The sequence below is a fragment of the Oncorhynchus keta genome, chromosome 12 (assembly GCF_023373465.1).
Source record: "Oncorhynchus keta strain PuntledgeMale-10-30-2019 chromosome 12, Oket_V2, whole genome shotgun sequence".
NCBI classification, from domain to species: Eukaryota; Metazoa; Chordata; class Actinopteri; order Salmoniformes; family Salmonidae; genus Oncorhynchus; species Oncorhynchus keta.
In genome coordinates, this window is record NC_068432.1 from 34,596,103 (window position 1) to 34,622,205 (window position 26,103).

The window sequence follows — 26,103 nt, forward strand, 5'->3', positions numbered from 1 at the left end:
CTATGCATATAAGATAAACAGAGAGTAGCAGCAGTGTAAAATAGGGGTTGGGGGGTGGGGGACACACACAATGCAACCATTTTGTTACCTGTTCCGGAGTCGTATGGCTTGGGGGTAAAAACTGTTGAGAAGCCTTTTTGTCCTGGACTTGGCACTCGGGTACCACTTGCCATGCGGTAGTAGAGAGAACAGTCTATGACTGGGGTGGCTGGGGTCAATTTTTAGGGCCTTCCTCTGACACCACCTAGTGTAGAGGTCGTGGATGGCAGGCAGCTTTGCCCGTGTGATGTACTGGGCCATACGCACTACCCTCATGAAGTGCTTTGCGGTCGTAGGCCGAGCAATTGCCGTTCCAGGCAGTGATGCAACCGGTCAGGATGCTCTCGATGTTGCAACTGTAGCACCTTTTGAGGATCTCAGCACCCATGCCAAATCTTTTTAGTTTCCTGAGGGGGAATAGGCTTTGTCGTGCCCTCTTCACGACTGTCTTGGTGTGTTTGGACCAATCTAGTTTGTTGTTGATGTGGACGCCAAGGAATTTGAAGCTCTCAACCTGCTCCACTACAGCCCCGTCGATGAGAATGGGGACATGCTCAGTGCTCCTTTTCCGGTAGTCCACAGTCATCTCCTTAGTCTTAGTTACGTTGAGGGATAGGTTGTGGCACCACCCAGCCAGGTCTCTGACCTCCTCCCTATAGGCTGTCTCGTCATTGTCGGTGATCAGGCCTACCACTGTTGTGTCTTCAGCAAACTTAATGATGGTGTTGGAGTCGTGCCTGGCCATGCAGTCGTGGGAGAACAGGGAATACAGGAGGGGACTGAGCACGCACCCCTGGGGAGCTCCAGTGTTGATCATCCTTGAGATGTTTCTACAACTTTATTGGTGTCTCCTTGTGGTAAATTCAATTGATTGGACGTGATTTGGAAAGGCACACACCTGTCTATATAAGGTCCCACAGTTGACAGTGCATGTCAGAGCAAAAACAAAGCCACAAGGTTGAAGGAATTGTCCTTAGACCTCCGAGACAGGATTGTGTCGAGGCACAAATCTGGGGAAGGGTGCCAAAAAATGTCTGCAGCATTGAAGGTCCCCAATAACAATGTGCCTCTATCATTCTTAAATGGAAGAAGCTGGCCACCTGGCCAAACTGGGCAATCGGGGGAGAAAGGCCCTTGGTCACCTTCCAACTGGACAACGACTCTAAGCACACAGCCAAGACAACGCATGAGTGGTCCAGTCAGAGCCCGGACTTGAACCCAATTGAACATCTCTGGAGAGACCTGAAAATAGCTGTGTAGTGACTCTCCCCATCCAACCTAAAAGACTTTGAGAGGATCTGCAGAGAAGAATGAGAGGAACTCCCCAAATACAGGTGTGCTAAGCTTGTAGCATCATACCCAAGAAGATTGTAATCACTGCCAAAGGTGTTTCATCAATGTACTTAGTAAAGGGTCTGAATGCTTATGTAAATGTGATATTTCAGTATTTGTTTTATACATTTGCAAACATTTCTAAACATTGTTTTTTGCTTTGACATTACGGGTATTGTGTGTAGATTGATGAGGAAAAAATATATTTTATCAATTTTGAATAAGACTGTAACTTAACAAAATGTGGAAAAAGTAAATGGGTCTGAATACTTTCAGAATGGACAGTACTTACACTGACACCTCAACACACACAACACACACATACACACACACTGCATACGCCCGCACACACATACAGTAAAAACACACACACACACTTTCACACTCACCACATACGCTTCTGCTACTGTCTATTATCTATTCAGTTGCTTAGTCAATTTAACCCTACCTATATGTACATAGCTACATCAATTGACCTCTTCCCCTGCACATCAATTTGGCACTGGTACTCCCTATATATGCGTAATTTATTACTCGTTATAGTTATTCGTTGTTCACTGTGTCATTTTCCCTGTTAGTCTACACCTGTTTATGAAGCATGTGACAAATAAAATTGGATTTGATATGTTATTCGCCGGTTCTGTATATTAGCAACAGGAGCTGAGCCTTGACCTCTGCCCTGTGGAATGGCCTTGTTTACATATCACTGATATGAGAGAGAGAGACTGTTTCTATTTAACACTGAGAACCAAGGTGTGAACAGCATCAGCTCCAGATCGCACAACAGTTGTCAGACCTTTGAGACAGCTTTTTACGCAAAACGACAACATGATTTGTTACATTATTAGGGCCATTCAGACTGCAGTCACCTCTATATTAGACAAGATATAGGATGACACATAATATGGTGGTGTTGGAGTGTAGGTGCCTCAGGCACAGATTGGAGAAAGTACTCTATTGTGTGTTTGGCCTTCTCCGCTCTTCACCTGTCGTTACAGGTCTGCTTGCTTCTCACCCAGCTAAGGTGGGTGTGAATTCTGAGGAATGTCAGATTGGTGGTGAGACATGACCTCTTCAGCCCCCCAAAGAGCAACCCAGGCAAGAGCAAGCTATTTGAGTAGGTAGACAATACTTGACTGAAAATCCCATCTGCAGTAGATCTATGAAAATAATGATCCAGAAGCATTTCCCTCTCTTTCCTCCCATTGCTATTCTAAATGCTGTACCAACAGAGAAGAAACCTGAGGATTTAATTGCTCATCAGAAGTCAGCTAAGCATCCAGAGAGAGCCCTCTCCAGGACAAGGTAATGGCTTTTTGCCTCCGTTCTTTCTGCTCTTTCTAGTAACCACTGAGACAGTAATCGTGCTGTTAAAATATATGATTTCAGTTTTTTTACCTGGGATATTTACACTTTCAAATACATGTAATACACGATACTGTAGCAATGGAAGAGATTAATCGTATGTCTTTGTATCAATATACAGTACAGTATTATATATGGTAATGCAATGTGCTGAAGAGACTCAGTCTTGTCATTGTCTTGAACGTTTAAAAGAGTCCCTGTCAGAGAACACCATACCTTTGCAATTGATCTGAATGTAGGAAAGGTCGGTCAACAAATATAGACAAAGCACCTTGACGAAGGTGATGTACTGTGAGAAAGGTGCCCGCTAGGCCACACGTCAATGTCCCTTCTATGTCAGGGTTGAGAAATAGCTGAACTTTACCTTACCTTCACTGTTCTAGCCCTTGTTGAAATGTGGAAATTTGCCCATTTTGACTGGCAATAAGCATAACATGTTATATTTTGCTTTGTGGTGTGAACTTTTTCAGTATTAGAGGATAATTCACAAGGACAATGACTTCGACAAGGGTAATTATGTTGAACCATTGCTTTATAAATGTGGATATGTGAGGTTGATGCATCACTCTGAGTTTCCTTGTACTCCCGTGCTATACTTAAATCATTGTCATCGTGCTGGTGATAGTGAAAGAAACCTAACCTTACATTTAATTTATAACCCTGCACTTTAAGCATTGCTTTTCAAGCATAAACCTGTACATTGAGCATTGCTTTTTAATCATAACCCTTTACTTTGAGAATACATTTTTAATCATAAACTTGTATTTTGAGCATTACTTTTCAATCATAACACTCTAATTTTTGTTTGGATGACTTATATTTTGTACTCCTGAATAGCATGAACAGGTGATTATTAATGCTGAAAGGTCCTCCTATTCTTGTGTTCATTCTTATTGTTCATTGGAGGCAGAAGAGGTATGTTACCATTCACTTAATGAATGAGTTTAAAACTTGAGCTATGCTTTGTTCAATAAGGGGCATCAATCCTGCAGGGGGAATTTTTAGCTTATTGAAAAAGTATCACCGGTAATTAGATGACAAATATGTTTTCAGTCATTTTGCTAAATGTTTTGTTTCTGTGTGTCTCCTGCATAGATGTCTGACGCTAATGCCAAACTGGTGAAAAGAGCAGATGTGACTGTCATTGACTCTCTTTCATTGGCAGATGGCAAGCTTTCTCCTCTTTGGACTTGGGGCCCATCAGTGTCTTCCACCCATATTGGAAGTCCCACAATGTCAAACACGAATGTGTTCCTTCCTGCCTGATGTATGCACAGAGGTAATTAATGACTGTACACAAAATGTCGGCCTTGGTGAGCACTGCGCTGCTGATGAGCTTAGGAATCATTAATTCATCTTCATATTGACTTTTTCATCCCCCAGCTAAGAAGCTTTGGGTTCCTGCTCCGGAACACTGTCTCAAGAATATTAATAGCCTCCTACACATCTCCAAACAGAGTTGTTACATCACTCAATCTCTGCTAAGTTCTAATCAGAACATATATTGTGGTGCTGGAGGGTCCATCATATGGCTCCTGCTCAAGTTTACTGTACAGAAAATTGCCTGTCCTAAGAGACCTTTGCTGAACCTGCTCACAGCTCTTTCCAACAGTACCAAGACAGTACTAGGATGATTTATGATTTTAAATAAAACTCTGTTGATGAAACCACATGTCTGTGCCATAAACGGTGCATATTTCTGTAGGGTTAGGGTATCTTGGTGAGATGTAAAGTGTTTTTGGAGATGTCTTCTAATAGACCCGGAAAGCTTTCTAAAAGCGGAGTGAATGAGTCCACAGAGCATAGAATTAATCAACTGACTAAAAACTGTGTGTCACAGGTACTTCAGAAGGATCACAAAGTCCTTCTTGTTTCATCCCCTTCCCTGACAGTTGAAACGCCCACAGTGATTTGCATCTTTTAATTACAGGCTCCATATATAATTGGGAGCGAGTGGGAGATGGGTAGAGTTCTGTGGATAGATTGTATATGTACATAAAGATAACTTGTTTTTGTGATGCCGAGGAGAATTCTCGGCTAGATATATGAGCTGATTCAAAATCCATAAAGTTTTCTTGCCTCAGGCCAAATCTTGTAACAGTTATATTACCTTCCTTGTATTGATGTATAATTTCAGACATCCCCAAGCTCACAGTGAGCCTAATACCAAAAGACAGAGCACAGAAGATTTATATAACATGTCTTAAGTGTGGACTTAAAAAATAAATATGTTTCTGAACAGAAAAATATCAACAGCATAAAGTGATGCATTTAATAAAGTGATTGTCTTTTGATAAATGCCTGCAGTATATTAAGATACTTTATTATTTATATGTAATATGTCAGACAGGGCATGCATACCTTCACATGTTGGCTTCTTTATAAAAACTCCATAGGCATATGAGGGAACATGCCTAATTCACTAAGGCATCATTACTTAATGCAGCAGAAAAAATGACCTGGCAAAGGCTGTTGTTTACTAATGCTTAACATTAGGGTGGAACAAGAGTCATAGGGATGGTACAAACACAGCCGATGACCAGAGCAAACATGCCATGAGCATTCACCAATATTATAGACAGCTTATAAGCTACTAAGTTTTCATGAAGCTTCATATAAAAGTGTGTATACAAGAAGCAGAAGAGCATGTTGCATCATTGTGCTTGTTGTCTAGTTGTAATGTGAAGGAAATACTTTACAGCCCAGTCATAGCTGTACTGTATGGCAGGAGCAAGTCAATTGGATACACGATTACTTCAGCTAAAATGTATTGGTTAATAAACAGATTGCCAACCCTGACAATCATAGGAACATGTATAACAGGTATAATTACTTCTACATTATACTGAGTTACTGACAAAAGTTCTTATTCACAGTGTTAGGGGTAGGCAGATTTAGACATGCATTTTAGAGAGACTTACACTTACACCCCTCCATCCTGCAGCCTGCAAACAGCAGGAAGTGTTAGGAAATCCAATTAAATGATGAAATGTGAGTAAAAAGAGTAGGTTGCCATGTAATTGCAGCTTAACATAAGCAATTTCACATTGTCCCGGCTGCAAGATGTTAATGAGGTTTGTGTTTTCTCTGAAAAACAATGCAGTGGAGTGCATCATTTTCTCAGCCTCCAGAGGCAAATTAGCCATATCTCATACGTAGGGAAGAGTAGCTAGATCACACCAGACTTCAGTATTCAACGTTCGGCCAGGTATCCAGGACATCGGGAGATTCCTTCAATACCTTCCACTGGGGGCAACGTGAGTTCCTATTACCTGTGCGCTCCGGCTCCGAGGATTGCGGGTTCAATTCCAGTGCCAAGCATTCTTTCAAAGACATTGTTTTTATTCAAACCTATGCCAAACATGAACCCCTACCTTAAAGCTGCATTATGTAACTTTTTGGGTGAGCAGGCCAAATTCACATAGAAATGTGAGTTATACAGTGGGGCAAAAAGTATTTAGTCAGCCACCAATTGTGCATGTTCTCCCACTTAAAAAGATAAGAGAGGCCTGTCATTTTCATCATAGGTACACTTCAACTATGCAGACAAAATGAGAAAAAAAATCCAGAAAATCACATTGTAGGATTTTTAATGAATTTATTTGCAAATTATGGTGGAAAATAAGTATTTGGTCACCGACAAACAAGCAAGATGTCTGGCTCTCACAGACCTGTAACTTCTTCTTTAATAGGCTCCTCTGTCCTCCACTCGTTACCTGTATTAATGGCACCTGTTTGAACGTGTTATCAGTATAAAAGACACCTGTCCACAACCTCAAACAGTCACACTCAATTCATTTTTTTTTTTACTGAAAGTATAAACAAAACAAAAAAAACATCCACTCGCCTATGTCCAAGACCAAAGAGCTGTCAAAGGACACCAGAAACAAAATTGTAGACCTGCACCAGGCTGGGAAGACTGAATCTGCAATAGGTAAGCAGCTTGGTTTGAAGAAATCAACTGTGGGAGCAATTATTAGGAAATGGAAGACATACAAGACCACTGATAATCTCCCTCGATCTGGGGCTCCACGCAAGATCTCACCCTGTGGGGTCAAAATGATCACAAGAACGGTGAGCAAAAATCCCAGAACCACACGGGGGGACCTAGTGAATGACCTGCAGAGAGCTGGGACCAAAGTAACAAAGCCTACCATCAGCAAGGGCATTGAAGATGAAACATGGCTGGGTCTTTCAGCATGACAATGATCCCAAACACACCGCCCGGGCAACGAAGGAGGGGCTTCGTAAGAAGCATTTCAAGGTCCTGGCGTGGTCTAGCCAGTCTCCATATCTCAACCACATAGAAAATCTTTGGAGGGAGTTGAAAGTCTGTGTTGCCCAGCAACAGCCCCAAAACATCACTGCTCTAGAGGAGATCTGCATGGAGGAATGGGCCAAAATACCAGCAACAGTGTGTGAAAACCTTGTGCAGACTTACAGAAAACGTTTGACCTCTGTCATTGCCAACAAAGGGTATTTAACCAGTCAGAATTACTTTTTGCAAATCCAATTCGTTTTACACGTTGATTGAACATCATCACTTTGACATTTCTGGGTTTGAAATGACGTGGAAACAACATTGATTCAACCAGTTTTTGTACAGCGGGATGGCACATTCCCTAGAGAGACGCCTAAGACAGCACTACTGTAACGCCGTTCTTCGTTTGTTGAAAGAGAGTCGGACCGAAATGCAGCGTGGTGGTTACTCATGTCTTTAATGAATGAAATGACGATACATGAAAATAACGTAATATACAAAAACAACAAAACGGAACGTGAAACCTAATTACAGCCTATCTGGTGAACACAACACAGAGACAGGAACAATCACCCACGAAATACACAGTGAACCCCGGCTACCTAAATACGGTTCCCAATCAGAGACAACGAGAATCACCTGACTCTGATTGAGAACCGCCTCAGGCAGCCAAGCCTATGCAACACCCCTACTCAGCCAAAATCCCAATAACTACAAAACCCCAATACGGAATACCACAAAATAAACCCATGTCACACCCTGGCCTGACCAAATATATAACGAAACACAAAACACTATGACCAAGGCGTGACAACTACAGGGAGACAGGACGGACGGCTGATCGTCCTCGTAGTGGCAGAGCACATGTAACAACACCTGCACAGGATCGGTACAGCCGAACATCACACCTGCGGGACAGGTACAGGATGGCAACAACAACTGCCCGAGTTACACCAGGAATGCACAATCCCTCCATCAGTGCTCAGACTGTCCGCAATAGGCTTAGAGAGGCTGGACTGAGGGCTTGTAGGCCTGTTGTAAGGCAGGTCATCACCAGACATCACCGGTAACAATGGCGCCTATGGGCATAAACCCACCGTCGGTGGACCAGACAGGACTGGCAAAAAGTGCTCTTCGCTGACAAGTCGCGGTTTTGTCTCACCAGGGGTGATGGTCGGATTTGCGTTTATCACTGAAGGAATGAGCATTACACCGAGGCCTGTACTCTGGAGCGGGTATTGATTTGGAGGTGGAGGGTCCGTCATGGTCTGTGGCAGTGTGTCACAGCATCATCGGACTGAGATTGTTGCCATTGCAGGCAATCTCAACGCTGTAAGTTACAGGGACGACATCCTCCTCCATCATGTGGTAGGTACCCTTCCTGCAGGCTTATCCTGACATGACCCTCTAGCATGACAATGCCACCAGCCATACTGCTCGTTCTGTGCGTGATTTCCTGCAAGACAAGAATGTCAGTGTTCTGCCATGACCAGCGAAGAGCCCGGATCTCAATCCCATAGTGGACGCCTGGGACCTGTTGGATCAGAGGGTGAGGGCTAGTGCAATTCCCCACAGAAATGTCTGGGAACTTGCAGGTGCCATGGTGGAAGAGTGGGGTAAAGTCTCACAGCAAGAACTGGCAAATCTGGTGCAGTCCATGAGGAAGAGATGCAATGCAGTACTTAATGCAGCTGGTGGCCACACCAGATACTGACTGTTACTTTTGATTTTGTCCCCCCTTTGTTCAGGGACACATTATTCAATTTCTGTTAGTCACATGTCTGTGGAACTTGTTCAGTTTATGTCTCAGTTGTTGAATCTGTAAATATTTGTATGAACACATGTTAAGTTTGCTGAAAATAAACGCAATTGACAGTGAGAGGACATTTCTTTTTTTGATGAGTTTATGTTTTCTATGGCGCAAAATAGGGTTCCGTTTAGCATTGCGTGAGCTAGGCCTGCTGTTACTTGCACACAGTGTTCATTAAACACATGGAGCCAAATCATCAATCTATCATGGAAACAGGACTAGTAATTACAACAGCCAGTGTTCTCGTCTGCACTCCTTACTGCAGGATAGCCTCAAGTTTACTCGTCTCGATGGGAAAGAGCGCAGTGGATACGTGCGCTGTCCATGGTGCTGATTAGCATAAACACAATGAGGCAAGGCGGAAAAGGCAAAAACATACATCTCTGTTGAAGTGTGTTTTACAGACATTCAAAAAAAAACATGTTTGTCTTCTCTGTGCCAAACATTTCATGAAACAACGATTGATATGCTTCTATTAAATGGTGTGCTTTTTTTTACAGCAACATGGATAATAGTTATATAATATAGGCTTGTTGAGACAATACAGTCAGGGAGGTGCGGTAACTTAAGTGTTCACACCACCGCTGGGAGGCGTCTCTCTCTCTTAATTTAGAATAGCCTGATAGGAATATCTCATTCTCACCTATCATTACGACTAGCCTATGATGTAAGCTCGTTTTTTTATGTCGTGTTACAGTCAATTAAACGGGTCGAGATAAATCAAGAGCACTACCAACACCTATCACTAAATAAAAATATACCATTTGTTTGCTGCCCATCACATAAGGGTACTGGGCACATACATAATTTCAACGTCTAGTTGTGATTTACATTTAATTTAACGTTAAATCAACAACAAATGTCACCATGCCATTGGATCTAGGTTAAAAGTTGGGTAAAAAATTGTTTAGTCTTTTCACTAATCCAATCAGTTTTCCACATTGATTCATCGTCATATTGTATCTTTGTGTGTTTTTTTAATGACGTGGAAACAACGTTGATACAACCAGTTTTTGCCAAGTGGATGTCGTTTGTTGCGATCATCGGTTCTGCGTGTATGTGGTTGTTGTTCAAGGATATGGGTTGTGATCAAAGAGTACAGAGAAGTTCAGCAACACCAATATAATTGCTGCGTTTACACAAGCAGCCCAATTCTGATATTTATTTCACTAATAGGTATTTTAACCAATCAGATCAGCTTTGAAATAGATCAGATGTCAAAAGATATGATGTGATTAGTCAAAAGACCAATTAGTGGGAAAAAAATATCAGAATTGGGCTGCCTGTGTAAATGAGTCCATGATCTCAGTTGCCTCCTCACGTTCTGGCTCAAAAAGACGCCCGCGCGCCTGCATCTCCCCACTGCCCTGTCTTGTTCTAAGCTTCTAGAGATGCGCAGGTCTTTGGATCCCCACCTTCACAAGCCAACCGATAATGAACTACTCATCTAGGATAACTCTGCGTTGGAAACCACACGAAGGATGATTGAATATATGACTGTTCTTAACCGTGGACAGCTGCTGGTTTTAATTCTGTAGCCCATTGGATTGCTGCCACCCGTGCGTTTATGTGGTCCGTTTGGAGACGTTCCTTTATGTTGCCTGTATTCGGATGTAAATCGGAGGTTTTGTTCCCTGCGCACCTCTCAAATGACTAAGCGTGGCGCGAAGAGGAGACTGCGTTCTCCATCTCGCTTCTATGTTAGAACCTTGGGCTAAAGTTTTCATGGACGGTGCCCTGGATTTTCCACTGCTATCCCTCTGAACAGGGTCTTTGCTTTTCAAGCAGAGAACAAGTATTTTACCACGCACACAAGAGGTGCCTTCTTTTGGAATCTATCTCCAAAATGAAGTCCGTTTTTATCCGAGGTACGTATGGGATACGTTTACATCAGCTCCGAATGTGTCGTGTGTTTGCTTGTTTGTTAGTCTTTTACTGGTTTAGCAAACTCTGATTCAATTTGCAGACGATTTTATGTTGATTTGCAGAAACATATTATATAAATATCAGTGCTTGCTATTGTAAGTTTGAACACAACGTATTGATGTATAGCCTAGGCCTACTTAATGTGTACTTAACTTGTTTAAATGAGAAGATACAGCCTGTAACATGCCAATGTAGGCTAATAGATATATAATAAGCAAAGTATTTTTCGACGTTTATCTTTTAAAATGATATTGTAGCCTAATGTTGCATGATAGTTGGAACACATAAAACATGCATAGTAAACATGTAATGTTGTTTTATAGTTACCCCAAAATAATCAATGTGTAAACACGTGACATCCCAAGGGCTCCATTTGTCAGATAAAAAAGTGTGTGGGGGGGTTCTGTTTGCACTAAGCTTTCTCTCTCTATCGCTCTCTTTTTTTTTAACCAGCGCCTTTGAGACTATTGTGCACGGTGACCAATCACCCATGTCGTCCTAAATGTTGGCGAAGACCACCAGAGCTCATGAAAATGATTTATCAGTGTTCACTGCTCATTTTGTATATCGCATCTAGTCACGCAGTGGGGATTTGGGGACTGGGGAGTTGGGGATTGGGCGGTGTGTTTGCCTTACCTAATAGCAATGAAATAATATGGTTTCTTGTTTGTATGAGTGAGTGCATGCCTACTTTTGTCTTTGTTCTTTTTCTGTCTGTGCATGTGGGATGCCACTGCATGCCTCTTAAATGTTAATTCCCGGAGAGCCCAGGTCACAATACATAAAGTGTGATTCACCACCAGACCCAGGGAGGGAGGCTGCCAGGCTGGATCCCTGTCTATCACACCAGCTGGGGGGTAGAGGAGAACAGTCCTGAATAATGAATAATAATCCCAACCAAATGCCCAGTGTGATGAAAATACATCAAACGATCCATAGCTCAAAGGAAGCGGAGAAAGAATAGAGAGATAGGGAGAGAGCATAGGTTGTAAGTGTCTAAGTGTGTGCTAGAAATCTAGACAGCAAGAAACTAGGGTGTGAAGTGTGTGTGAATGAGAGAATGAGAGAGAGAGAGAGAGAGAGAGAGAGAGAGAGAGAGAGAGAGAGAGAGAGAGAGAGAGAGAGAGAGAGAGAGAGAGAGAGAGAGAGAGAGAGAGAATATGTGAGATATTGCAAACAGGGTGTTGGATTAGACTCATTAGAGACATGGAAAATACTTGAGAGCAGATGGTGAAAACCATCAAATCAAATGTTATTTGTCACGTGCTTAGTAAACAACAGGTGTAGACTAACAGTGAGATGGTTACTTACTAGCCCTTCCCAACGATGCAGCGAGAAAAATATGCAGCGAGAAAAATATAGAAAAAATAGTAACATGAAGAACAAGTACACAATGAGTAACAATAACTTGTCTATTTACACAGAGTACCAGTACCAAGTTGATGTGTAGGGGTATGAGGTAATTGAGGTAGGTATACACATATAGGTAGGGGTAAAGTGCCTAGGCAACAGGATAGATAATAAATAGATAATAAATAGAAGCAGCAGCGATGAATCCAACGAGTTAGTGCAAAGAGGGTCAATGCAGATTGTCCGGGTAGCTATTTGGTTAACTATTTAGTAGTCTTATGGCTTGGGGTTAGAAGCTGTTCAGGGTCCTGTTGGTTCCAGATTTGGTACATCAGTACTGCTTGCCGTGCGGTGGTAGAGAGAACAGTCTTGGCTAGCTGGAGTTTTTGACAATTCTTAGGGCCTTTCTCTGACACTGTCTGGTACAGAGGTCCTGGATGGCAGGGAGCTCGGTCCCAGTGATGGGCAGTATGCACTACCCTCTGTAGTGCCTAGCAGTCTTTCCAGCCTCCTGAGGGGGAAGAGGCGTTGTCGTGCCTGTTGGTGTGTGTATAAGCAAGAGCAAAGATTATAGGATAAAAGACAGTGAGGATGCAGGAGGAATGGATAGCCGGTTATCACGAGGTTGTTCTATATGTCTGTATAGACATAGTGTTTGTGGTATTATGTAATATGACAAGCATGACAGGTATAGCTATTGTTTCTGTTTCCTATAGTGTGCACAGTTACACCATTGTCTGTAGGAAGTGAGTAATAATCTGGAATCCACTGACAATTATTTTTTAATTCTTATTTACTGGAGGAAAGACCCTGAACAGCCTGCACTGTAAATATAGAATGTTTTTGCAAATGAGAACAAGGCACAAATCCTTTGCTATCCAATAAAATAATCGTAACTCCTCTGTTATGGCTCTGCTGTGTTTGGTCAGGTTTAAAGATCAGACAAATGCTCATATGATATGGTATGTTGAGTGGAAACAGGAATCTCGTCAGTGGAAAGGTCAATCCATCCCCAAACCCATCACCTTTGAAAGATTGAGCCTGTAGTCATTACACTCAGCAGTGCATGATGTCCCTTTAGGAGAAACAACCACTGAGATGTGCACAGCTCCTCACTGTGCTTCCTGTACATCAACCACTCTCCCTCCACAGTTCAGCACACATAAATCAACGTCCCAATTGTCTGTTGCAGCCAGCCTCCTTTATTGAAATCCATTAGGCTACGCCTTTGGCCTCAGATTAGCTTTAATTGCATAAGGGTTGAATCCATTCCTGTGTGTGAGCATGCTGTGGGTGGGCCCCTTCCATTAGCTCGCTGGAGACTTTATGGTTCAATCAGTCGTGGACACGGACGGGCGGTATCTACCATGAAAGTGTCTGGGAGGGTGGAGGGTATGTTGGTGGTTTATTGGTGGAAGGCATGTTCTTCTCATTATTATGTGTGTTGCAGAGGAAGGGAGGAATGGTTTGGTTGATTGATAATTGAGCCAAATGGAAGCAGCCATTTTAGGAGGGAATTAGGGTGTGGCAAATGTACATCATCAACTAGACATCACACACACCTGCATGGTTAAACCTGTGTTTTTACTTGATTTTCTTGGGTATTGTAGCGTGAAGTCACAGACCATTGACTGTGCTGTGAATGGTTTCCACATAAACTGAACATTGCTGCTCAATGGAGTTCGAATTAAACCGATGGGATTTACTTAGCTTAATCTGTAACTTCCTTTTCATTTAGAACACATTTTGGTTCATGGTCCATTCATGTTATTATAGGCAGAGCCCTGTGATGCAATAAGGCGTTTTGTGATGGTAAATGGGTCTGTGAGAGTTTGATGATTATTATGACATTGATGACATAGGAAGGAGCATGTACCAGTAAACCAATATTCAGTGTTTCAATAAATAAGTAATGCAGCATTAAGACTTTCTACTTGTAATCTATCCTTGCTGATTTCAGGCCCTGATACCCCAGGCTTGAGCTTCCTGACTGGGTAAGGAGAAAGAGGGAGCATCTTAACAAATGTATTTATGCCAATTAAAGTAATGTCAACTGAGAATATTTTATGTTCATAATTATTCTGAAGAAAGTCAGACTCAAAAGGTTGCACAGCTACTTGCTACTTTGTTATTCTGACGCTGATGGGCTTTTCAGAAGAGCTTGAAGGTGATGGTTCATACCTCTCCTCTGGATCGTAAATGCATCCCAGGAAAAATCCCAATTACAGTACATATAATGACAGCATGCCAGGTTGGACTGCAGAGGTCTTGAAAAAGAAGGGTCAACACTGCAAATATTTGACACTTATGAAATGCTTGTAATCATACTTCAGTATTCCATAGTAACAACTGACAAAAATATCTAAAGACACTGAAGCAGAAAACTTTGTGAAAATTAATATTTGTGTCATTATCAAAACATTTGGCTACGACTGTATAGGTTTAGACTGCAAACATTCACGAAAATTACAATTCTGTAGGCATATTTCTGTAGAAAGTTTCATAGAGGTGATCGATAGAGACAATGAAGAGCTTCAGCAATATTTCAGTGTTTTTTGTCAGTGTACAATGTTTGAAAATGGATCATCTGCCTTCCTTGCAGACGAAGCCTTTAGGTTTCATAATACCCTCAGCAAGTCAAACCTGTTGTTAAAGCAATCATCAGCTTTTTTTAATAAAGCCAATAATTATTGACTAGGTGTGAAAATGACGAGCCGCAAAAAAGAAATGCTTACATGAGGGTTGTTGCCTGAACAATTTATTGATTGTTGATGTAAAAAAATGTTTTTATAAAAGCAGTAATAAACTGGAGCCTGTATGTTATTGTGATTATTGTCATGGCTGTGCAATTTGGCAGTATTTAGTGATTGGAGCAGAGCCGGCAATCATAATAATCAATCTAAAAAAAACATTTGAATGCCTTATCGTTGTATTGACATCATGTGATATCCAAATCAAATCAAATCAAATGTATTTGTCACATACACATGGTTAGCAGATGTTAATGCGAGTGTAGCGAAATGCTTGTGCTTCTAGTTCCGACCATGCATTAATACCTAACAATTTCACAACAACTACCTTATACACACACAAGTGTAAAGGAATGAATACGAATATGTACATAAAAATATATGAAAGAGTGATGCCCGAACGGCATAGGCAAGATGCAGTAGATGGTATAGAGTACAGTATATACATATGAGATGAGTAATGTAGGGTATGTAAACAATATATAAAGTGGCATTGTTTAAAGTGGCTAGTGATACATTACATCAAGATACAGTAGATGGTGTAGCGTACAGTATATACATATGAGATGAGTAATGTAGGGTATGTAAGCATTATATAAAGTGGCTAGTGATAGATTGATTACATCAAATTTTCCATTATTAAAGTGGCTAGAGATGAGTCAGTATGTTGGCAGCAGCCACTCAATGTTAGTGATGGCTGTTTAACAGTCTGATGGCCTTGAGATAGAAGCTGTTTTTCAGTCTCTCGGTCCCCGCTTTGATGCACCTGGTGTCAGATAGGGTGGAGGTGATATGGTCCTTGACTAGTCTCTCAAAACACTTCATGATGACGGAAGTGAGTGCAACAGGGCGGTAGTCATTTAGCTCAGTTACCTTCGCTTTCTTGGGAACAGGAACAATGGTGGCCCTCTTGAAGCATGTGGGAACAGCAGACTGGGATAAGGATTGATTGAATATGTCCGTAAACACACCAGCCAGCTGGTCTTTGCATGCTCTGAGGACCCGGCCGGGGATGCCGTCTGGGCATGCACCCTTCCGAGGGTTAACACGTTTAAATGTTTTACTCATGTTGGCTACAGTGAAGGAGAGCCTGCAGGTTTTGGTAGCGGGCCGTGTCAGTGGAACTGTATTTTCCTCAAAGCGAGCAAAAAAGTTGTTTTTATTCTGTCTGGGAGCAAGTAGTCTGTGATTGACTGTAGACCCTGCCACATACCTCTCGTGTCTGAGCCTTTGAATTGCGACTCCACTTTGTCTCTATACTGACGCTTAGCTTGTTTGATTGACTTGCAGAGGGAATAGCTACACTGTTTGTATTCGGTCATGTTTCCGGTCACCTTGCCCTGATTAAAAGCAGTGGTTCGTGCTTTCAGTTTTGCGCGAATGCTGCCATCAATCCACGTTTTCTGGTTGGGGAAGGTTTTAATAGACGCTGTGGGTACAACATCACCGATGCACTTGCCGATGCACTCTCTCACCGAATCAGCGTATTCGTCAATGTTGTTGTTCGCCGCAAAGCGGAACATATCCCAGTCCACGTGATCGAAGCAATCTTGAAGTGTGGAATCTGATTGGTCGTACCAGCGCTGAACAGACCTGAGCGCGGGTGCTTCCTGTTTTTGTTTCTGTCTGTAGGCTGGGAGCAACAAAATGGATTCGTGGTCAGCTTTTCCGAAGGGAGGGCGGGGGAGGGCCTTATATGCGTCGCGGAAGTTAGAATAACAGTGATCTAGGGTTTTGCCAGCCCTGGTAGCACAATCGATATGCTGATAGAATTTGAGGAGCCTTGTCTCAGATTAACCTTGTTAAAATCCCCAGCTACAATAAATGCAGCCTCAGGATATGTGGTTTCCAGTTTACATAGAGTCGAATTAAGTACTTTCAGGGCCGTCGATGTGTCTGCTTGGGGGGGAATATACACGACTGTGATTATGATCGAAGAGAATTCTCTTGGTAGATAATGCAGTCTGCATTTGATTGTGAGGAATTCTAAATCAGGTGAACAAAAGGACTTGAGTTCCTGTATGTTGTTATGATCACAACATGTCTCGTTAATCATAAGGCATACACCCCCGCCCTTCTTCTTACCAGAGAGAGATGCTTGTTTCTGTCGGCGCGATGCGTGAAGAAACGAGGTGGCTGTACCAACTCAGATCAGATGTCTCGAGTGAGCCATGTTTCCGTGAAACAAAGAACGTTACAGTCTCTGATGTCTCTCTGGAATGCTACCCTTGATCGGCTCCATCACTTATCAGGGGTACATTGGCATATTTTCCCTCCTACCTCCATGTGAACAGACGGAGCCCATGCTGTCGGTATGTGGACAATGTGTGTATAAACTATGGAAACAGACAAAAAACTGGTGCCAGAACTCTTGTGTTGCGAAACAAAGAAAGTGCTCCTACAACTTTCAGAGATAAAACATGATGCCATCAGGGTTTTCAGAGTAAAAACTGTTCTTTGTTATTCTACCATGAATCTGGTCAGAGTGCACCAAGCATTTGCATACTCACTCAGTATGGTAGAAGAGTAACCTTTAACTTAAAAACAGAATAATAACTAAGGCTTACAGCTGTCTGCTTCACAACATTAAACTTGCTCTTTTAAACAAGTGCAATACAGCTTACGTCTACGAAACTCAGCACAGTAGCAATTTAATATACCTTCGTGAGCTTGAGAGACTTAAAATATATATATATTTCACCTTTATTTAACCAGGTAGGCCAGTTGAGATCAAGTTCTCATTTACAACTGAGACCTGGCCAAGATAAAGCAAAGCAGTGCGACAAAAACAACAACACAGAGTTACACATGGGATAAACAAACGTACAGTCAATAACACAATAGAAAAATCTGTATACAGTGTGTGCAAATGAAGTAAGGGGGTAAGGCAATAAATAGGCCATAGTGGCGAAGTAATTACAATTTAGCAATTAACACTAGAGTGATAGATGTGCAGATGAAGATGTGCAAGTAGAAATACTGGTATGCAAAAGAGCAGAAAAACCAAAACAAATATGGAGATGAGGTAGGTACAGTTAAAGTCGGATGTTTACATACACTTAGGTTGGAGTCATTAAAACTCATTTTTCAACCACTCCACAAATTTCTTGTTAACAAACCAGTTTTGGCAAGTCGTTTAGGACATCTACTTTGTGCATGACACAAGTAATTTTTCAACAATTGTTTACAGGTTATTTCACTTATAATTCACTGTATCACAATTCCAGTGGGTCAGAAGTTTACATACACTAAGTTGACTGTGCCTTTAAAAAGCTTGGAAAATTCCAGAAAATTATGTCATGGCTTTAGAAGCTTCCGATAGGCTAATTGACATCATTTCAGCCAATTGGAGGTGTACCTGTGGATGTATTTCAAGGCCTACTTTCAAACTATGTGCCTCTTTGATTGACATCATTCGGAAAATCAAAAGGAATCAGCCAAGATCTCAGAAAGAAATTGTAGACCTCCACAAATCTTCTGACTTCAACTGTATTTGGTTGGATGGGCTATTTACAGATTGGCTGTGTACAGCTGCAGCAATCGGTAAGCTGCTCTGACAGCTGATGCTTGAAGTTAGTGAGGGAGATATAAGTCTCCAACTTCAGTGATTTTTACAATTCGTTCCAATCATTGGCAGCAGATAACTTGATCGAAAGGCGGCCAAAGTCGTTGTTGACTTTGGGGATGACCAGTGAAATATACCTGCTGGAGACCGTGCTACGGGCGGGTGTTGCTATGGTGACCAGTAAGCTGAGATAATGCGGAGCTTTACCTAGCAAAGACTAATAGATTACCTGGAGCCTGTGGGTTTGGCGACGAATATGTAGTGAGGACCAGCCAACGAGAGCATACAGTCGCAGTGGTGGGTAGTATATGGGGCTTTGGTGACAAAGTATATGGGGATTTGGTGGCACTGTGATAGACTGCATCCAATTTGCATCCAATTTGAGTAGAGTGTTGGAGGCAATTTTGTAAATTATATCACTGAAGTCATGGATCGGTAGGATAGTCAGTTATACAAGAATATGTTTGACAGCATGAGTGAAGGAGGCTTTGTTTGTGAAATAGGAAGTCTGATTCTAGATTTAATTTTGTATTGGAGATCCTTAATGTGAGTCTGGAATGAGAGTTTACAGTCTAGCCAGACACTTAGGTATTTATAGTTGTCCACATATTCTAGGTCAGAACTGTCCAGAGTAGTGATGCTAGTCGGGCGGGCGGGTGTGGGCAGTGATCGGTTGAAGAGCATGCATTTCGCTTTACTAGCATTTAAGAGCAGTTAGAGGCCACGGAAGGAGTGTTGTATGGCATTGAAGCTTGTTTGGTGGTTTGTTAACACAGTGTCCAAAGATGGGCCAGATGTATATAGAATGGTGTTGTCTGAGTAGAGGTGCATCAAAGAATCACCAGTAGCAAGAGCGACATCATGGATGTATACAGAGAAACGAGTCGGCCCAAGAATTGAACCCTGTGGCACCCCCATAGAGACTGCCAGAGGTCCGGACAACAGGCCCTCCGATTTTACATACTGAACTCTATCTGAGAAGTAGTTGGTGAACCAGGCGAGGCAGTCATTTGAGAAACCAAGGCTGTTGAATCTGCCGATAAGATTACGGTGATTGACAGAGTCGTAAGCCTTGGCCAGGTCGATGAAGACGGCTGCACAGTACTGTCTTTTTTTGATGGCGGTTATGATATTGTTTAGGACCTTGAGCGTGGCTGAAGTGTACCTGTGACCAGCTCGAAAACCGGATTGCATACCGGAAAAGGTACGGTGAGATTCGAAATTACTGGTGATCTGTTTGTTCACTTGGCTTTCGAAGTCTTTAGATAGGCAGGGCAGGATGAATATAGGTCTGTAACACTTTGGGTCTAGAGTGTCCCCCCCTTTGAAGAGGGGGATGACCGCGGCCGCTTTCCAATCTTTAGGAATCTCAGACGATAAGAAAGAGAGTTTGAACAGAGTAGTAATATGGCTTGCAACAATGGCGGCGGATAATTATAGGAAGAGAGGGTCCAGATTGTCTAGCCCGGCTGATTTATAGGGATCCAGATTTTGCAGCTCTTTTAGAACAGCAGCTGTCTGGATTTGGGTGAAGGAGAAGCGGGGGGGGCAGTTGGCTTGGGCCAGTTGCTGTGGTGGGTGCAGAGCTGTTGGCCGGGGTTGGGGTAGCCAGGTGAAAAGCATGGCCAGCCGTAGAGAATAGCTTATTGAAATGCTCGATTATCGTGGATTTATCGGTGGTGACAGTGTTTCCTAGCCTCAGTGCAGTGGGCAGCTGGGAGGAGGTGCGCTTATTCTCCATGGACTTTACAGTGTCCCAAAACCTTTTGGAATTAGTTCTGCGGGATGCAAATTTCTGTTTGAAAAAGCTAGCCTTTGCTTTCCTAACTGACTGTATATTGGTTCCTGACTTCCCTGAAACGTTGCAAATTGCGGGGACTATTCGATGCAGAACACCACAGGATGTTTTTGTGCTGGTCATGGGCAGTCAGGTCTGGAGTGAACCAAGGGCTATATCTGTTCTTAGTTCAATTTTTTTTTAAAGGGGCATGCTTATTTAAGATGTTGAGGAATACACTTTTAAAGAACAACCAGGCATCCTCTACTGACGGGATGAGGTCAATATCCTTCCAGGATACCCGGGCCAGGTCGATTAGAAAGGCCTGCTCGCAGAAGTGTTTTAGGGAGCGTTTGACAGTGATGAGAGGGTTGGTCGTACCCATAATGGACGCAGGCAATGAGGCAGTGATCTCTGAGATCGTGGTTAAAAACTGCAGAGGTATATTTAGAGGGCAAATTGTTCAGGATGATATCTATGAGGGTGCCCATGTTTACGAATTTGTGGTTGTACCTGGTAGGTTCCTTGATAATTTGTATGAGATTCAGGGCATCTTTCTTAGATTGTAGGATGGCCGGGGTGTTAAGCATATCCCAGTTTAGATCACCTAATAGTACGAACTCTGACGATAGATGGGGGGCAATCTATTCACATATGGTGTTAAATGTAAATGTAAATGTGTCCAGGGCACAGCTGGGAGCTGAGGGGGGTCTATATCAAGCGGCAACAGTGAGGGACTTACTGGCTCTGGCATGGGCAACGGCGGTGTGGGAAGAAGAGCCACCATCCTGCAGCTCCGTATTAGTCTTCCCTGCCGAGCTGCAACTAGTCTTCGACCACCCAGTCGGCGGACGAGAAGCTGCCAGCTGACTGTTCAACATCCGCCAAGGGGTAGACCAGTGGCTGACTTGGCAATTGAGTTCCGCACCCTCGCCGCTGAGAGTGGGTGGAATACGGAGACCCTGGTTACCGCTTTCCATCAGGGTTTGTCTAACTCTATCAAGGATGAACTGGCCTCTCGGGAACTGGCAAAGGACCTCGAGTCCCTGATAACGCTGGCAATCAGGATCTACAACCGCCTCCGAGAACGTGAGACAGCGCCTTTTTGACACTACCCCAGTATCCCAGTTTCCTGAGCACCCCAAGCCCCCCCAGACACAGCATTGTGGAGCCCATGCAGCTGGGACACACACATCTGAGCCCACAGGAGCATGACAGGTGAATGTGCGAAGGTTGCTGAATCTCTACTGCGGAGGTTACCTCATCCTTTCGTGATCTGGATGGACCATAAGAACTTGGTCTCCATTCAAGAAGCCAAGAGGTTGAACGCTCACCAGGCTAGGTAGGCTGTTTTTAACCGTTTGTTTTCACACTAGCCTATTTCCCTGGATCCAAGAATCAGAAATCCGATGCCCTGTCCCGCCAACATGATGTCTTTAATGAGGAGAAGGACTCCGAGCCCATCATCCCCAGCTCCCGCATTGTGGCCCCTGTGATATGGAGTATTGGGGCCATGGTACGACAAGCCCAGACCTGAGAACCTGACCCCGGCAGGGTTCCCACGAACAGACTTTATGTTCCGCAATCAGCCTGTTCTGGAGTGCAACAATGGGGACACCAACCTCTAAATTAACTGGGCATCCAGGGGTTAATCGGACACTGGAGTTCCTGAGGCAGACATTCTGGTGGCCCAACATGATTGAGGATGTGAGATCCTTTGTTGCGGTCTGTTCCACCTGTGCACAAAGCAAGTCCTCTTGACAGCGACCGGCTGGGTTGCTCCAACCTCAGCCCATCCCCACCCGGCCCTGGTTCCACCTGTCCGTAGACTTTATCACAGGGTTACCTCCATCCCAAGGGCTTACCACTATCCCGGTGGTCGTCGATCGGTTCTCCAAGGCAATCCATTTCATCGCCTTACCCAAGTTGCCCTCAGTGAAGGAAACCGCTGATCTCAGGATTACCCATGTATTTTGACTACACCGACTTCCTCAGGACATTGTGGGTCCCAGTTCGTCACACGGTGTTGGAAGGCCTTCTGCTGCCTGTTGGGGGCGTCGGTGAGTCTCTCCTCGGGGTGGGCCAACCAGGAGCGGGCCAACCAGGAGCAGGAGAAGTTCCTCCGCTGTTTCATTTCCTCTCAGGCCAGCAATTGGAGCAATTCCTCATCTGGGCGGAATATGCTCATAACACTCTGCTGAACTCATCCACTGGATTGTCACCGTTTGAGTGTCAGTTCGGGTTCGCCCCCTTTTCCTGTACAAGATGCCGATGCAGGGGAGCCATCAGCCGAGGCATTCATTTGACGATGTCGCCCATCTGGATCAGAGCGCGATCCTCCTTGCTCCACTCCTCTGCCCGACACCAATACCAGGCAAACTGACACCGAAGGCCTCTTTGGCTCCTCTGACCAGGTCATCGGGTGTGTCTCTCCACCCATGATCTTCCCTTTAAGGTGGACTCACAGAAGCTCGCTCCACGCTACATGGGACCATTCATGCTCCTGAGTCGCATCTTCCCGGTCTCCTATCGTCTCCAGCTTCCCAGGTCTATAAGGGTCTGGCCATCTTCCATGTCTCCCATTTCCCGTCTCAAGATCTCAAGATGGTAAGGACCAGTCCCTTCTCTCTGCCCACACCTCAGCCACTCCTAGAAAGGGGGGGGGGGGGTATTATCATGGTTTCACCTGTCACCAAAGAGTGGCAGAGACAGTCCTAGAGACATTAATGACACTCAGATGTGTTCTACTACTCATTATGAATTACCTGCTAAAAGAGGGGTTGTTCTGGTTTCCTTTGCAGAAGCTTGAATTGTTTGCCGTGTGCGTTTGTCTCCTGAGTGAGTTTTTGAGACTTAGTGTTTGTTGTTTTCCCAGTGTTACTGTGATTGTTTGTTTACCGTTCCTCAGTAAAGTATTGTGTTTATCTTGAACCACCAATTCCTCGTCTGGTCACTTCTCTGCGCCTGGGTCCAACCTCACCACTACACCCATACAGCATGTAAAGTGTTTTATTGGTGTTTCCAATGATCAGGTTTAGCTTTGTGAGAGAGTTGTCTGAGAGAGTTGTCTGCAGAATGAATTGCTGGTGCTTCCATGCGGGTGTGGTTCCTGAGTCAATTAACCATCATGCTTAGGGTCATGTATAAAAATGCCCAGTTAACTATTATTTTTCGCTACCATGGCTAGAAGAAGAGCTATCAGTGACTTTGAATGATAGGTTTTAAAGAAGGATAGGGGGTTGGGTGGATGGGTGTGTGTGTGTGTTAGTCACCAGATCTCAACTCAATTGAACACTTATAGGAGATTCTGAAGCGACGCCTGAGACGGCACTTGTAGACTCCATGCCAAGGTGCATTGAAGCTGTTCTGGTAGCTTGTGGTGGCCCATCAACCTATTAAGACACTATGTTAGTGTTTCCTTTATTTTGGCAGTTACTATACCTGTAGATTTGCATTGTGCTGTATGGACGCATGAAAAAGTAAGGCATCACTCTGTCTCTCCCAAGAATACTTGATGGCCTAACTTGTTGTACGCCATAAACCAGGAAGGCCAGAAGCATGGTCCATTTCTACGCCATGATGTGCTAGCACCCCAATGAACTATCCAATATTTTCCTGCTAGAGCACTCTATCAATTAGCTGTTTAGTATGGACAACTGCTGTTAAAGCTAGCATGAGGAACCTATAGAATGTATGGTGGGAGAAGAAAATGTCAGTAATCTTAATCTCCATTAATGTAAAAACTTAGACAGAATTGGGGTTCCTATTCCAACCACATTCCTTTTCCAGCCCATGCAGAGGGATCTCTTTCCAGACAGTCCTGACAATGCATGTTATAAATAATGCCAGAGCATTTGTTTTTCACTTGAATGAATTCCTCCCTAAAAATACTGCACAAACATAGCCTGAGAGAGAGTGGGACATCTCAGGCCTCTCTGGGAGACAGGTTCGGCTAGAGAACAGAGGATGCTCAGAAGCTCCCTCTCTGTAACGATGTGCGCTGAGAGTCGGGAAGCAAGTTTGGGGAGTGAGTGTTTTAATAAATAAATGAAACATAATACTAAACAAGAAACACGAACAATGCACAGACAGGAAACAGAAACAATGACGCCTGTGTAAGGAACCAAAGGGAGTGACATATATAGGGCAGGTAATCAAGGAAGTGATGGAGTCCAGGTGAGTGATGACACGCATGTGTGTGTAACGATGGTGACAGCTGTGCGCCATAACAAGCAGCCTGGTAACCTAGAGGCCGGAGAGGGAGCACACATGACACTCTCAAAGAATGGGTGTAGACATTGGAAAATTTGGAAGAAAATAGGTCATATGTCGCACTTCACTACTTCACAGGAGAGGCATTTGAAGTTTCTGTAAAAATGTGTATCAAAGGATATTTTGGGGCACAAATGGAACTTGTGGAACATGTGAACTTTCATGTGCCTTAATAACGAACTTGTATGCCATCTGTAAATACGAATAAAATTGCTAAATAATGAGCCTAGTTGGCTTAGCCTCGAAAAATACAGGAACCTTCCTGCTTGCCGTGATTGGCTGAGATAATGGATGAGTTGGACATGCCCGAGAGATGAGTTCGGATTGGTCTGCTATGTAGCATGCTTCTGTCTATAACATGAGCTGCTAAATATGTGTGGATAATCCTGTTTTCCACGGCTTAAAAAATATATATCATGAAGAACTGAATAAATGTAGCTACTGTTCTCAACATTGCTGCCCTGAAGGTAATAGCGCTATCGACAAAGCACAGTGTGAAAACGTTGTGATGGACTACATTCTGGAGGATGATCGTGCCGTGCTCACTCTCTTTGACTGGTGGGAGCAGAGAGATTATTGCCAAATGCAGAGAGAGTCCAAAAAGAAAACACAGAAAGAAGGCTGTTGTATAAACCTCCTGTCTCCAGATCACATCAAACTAAGGGCAACCATGGCATCCATGAGGGAGAAGTGTTCATCCATGTATATGGGTAAGAGTTTAGCTACATTTTCATTTTTATGCTTCTAATTTGGTCAGAAAGTCATTTTCGATGTAAGTTAAAGCATACTGTTAGCTATCTACTGTAGCTAACTTCAGCAGGCTGGCTCGCTAGATAACATTACACATATGACCTCTGTAGGAGCTCTAGAAAGAGGCCCAATGTCCCAGAATGTCATTCTGAGTTTATTATTTGTTTTGAACGCGGCATCAGAGTTGGGATTATGGTTATTGTTTAGTTAGCTAGCTAGCTACATATGTAAACAAAAGACTCCACTCTGCAAGTAAACATTACACTGTACCGTTTACACCTTCTGTGTCCTGTGCATGTGTTAAAGAAACTTACATTTTATTTCATATGGTGTGTGTTGACCAGAGATGGTAATGTGAAGAACAACATGACCTGCACCAAAGTCAGATTAGGATAAAGGCCAACGACTAGATACAATTAATGTTTACTACTACTTTTTGCTACTACTTTCATCACTTTTTGTTTGAAATCTTAGTTTTTTTACTACAATGTGAATCCTTAACGAGATGGTTGGGGCTGAGGCTTAAGAGGGTGTGAACGATGCTGCATGGGTGTAAACAAAGAGCACTCCAGTAGGTGTACCAAAACATTCATGGGACATTTTCTCAAAAGTGGGGTTACAAGTTTATCAATTTTCAAAGCAGAATAACTTTCTCATTGTTCCTCAACTGCAGTGTATGATTTACAATTTTCTAGCTTGGAGTCTCTACTTTTAGCCAATGTAAAATACACTACTTCAAATTTTGCAGCATAGGACCGAATCCAGGTGGTGGGTCACGTATAATAATGATGCCCCTCTCTTTGTCTAGCCCACAATTTTAGCCTGCCCTTAACAAGAGTTGCAAATTACCATGACGATTTAGAGGACAGAATGAGAAGTTCTCAAGTTTTTGGCACCACATATTAG

General features: G+C 43.2%; 1 protein-coding gene across 1 annotated transcript in view; it reads left to right on the top strand.

Annotated features, from left to right (window-relative positions):
* The first annotated feature begins 10,165 nt into the window (after window positions 1-10,165).
* Window positions 10,166-26,103, top strand: part of LOC118391415 (reticulon-4 receptor-like) — a 45,331-nt gene continuing 29,393 nt past the window's right edge. The window contains exon 1 of the mRNA XM_035782786.2: window positions 10,166-10,675. Within this exon, the coding sequence (XP_035638679.1) occupies window positions 10,654-10,675 (22 nt within the window). The 5' untranslated portion in view covers window positions 10,166-10,653. The remainder of the gene's footprint in view (window positions 10,676-26,103) is intronic.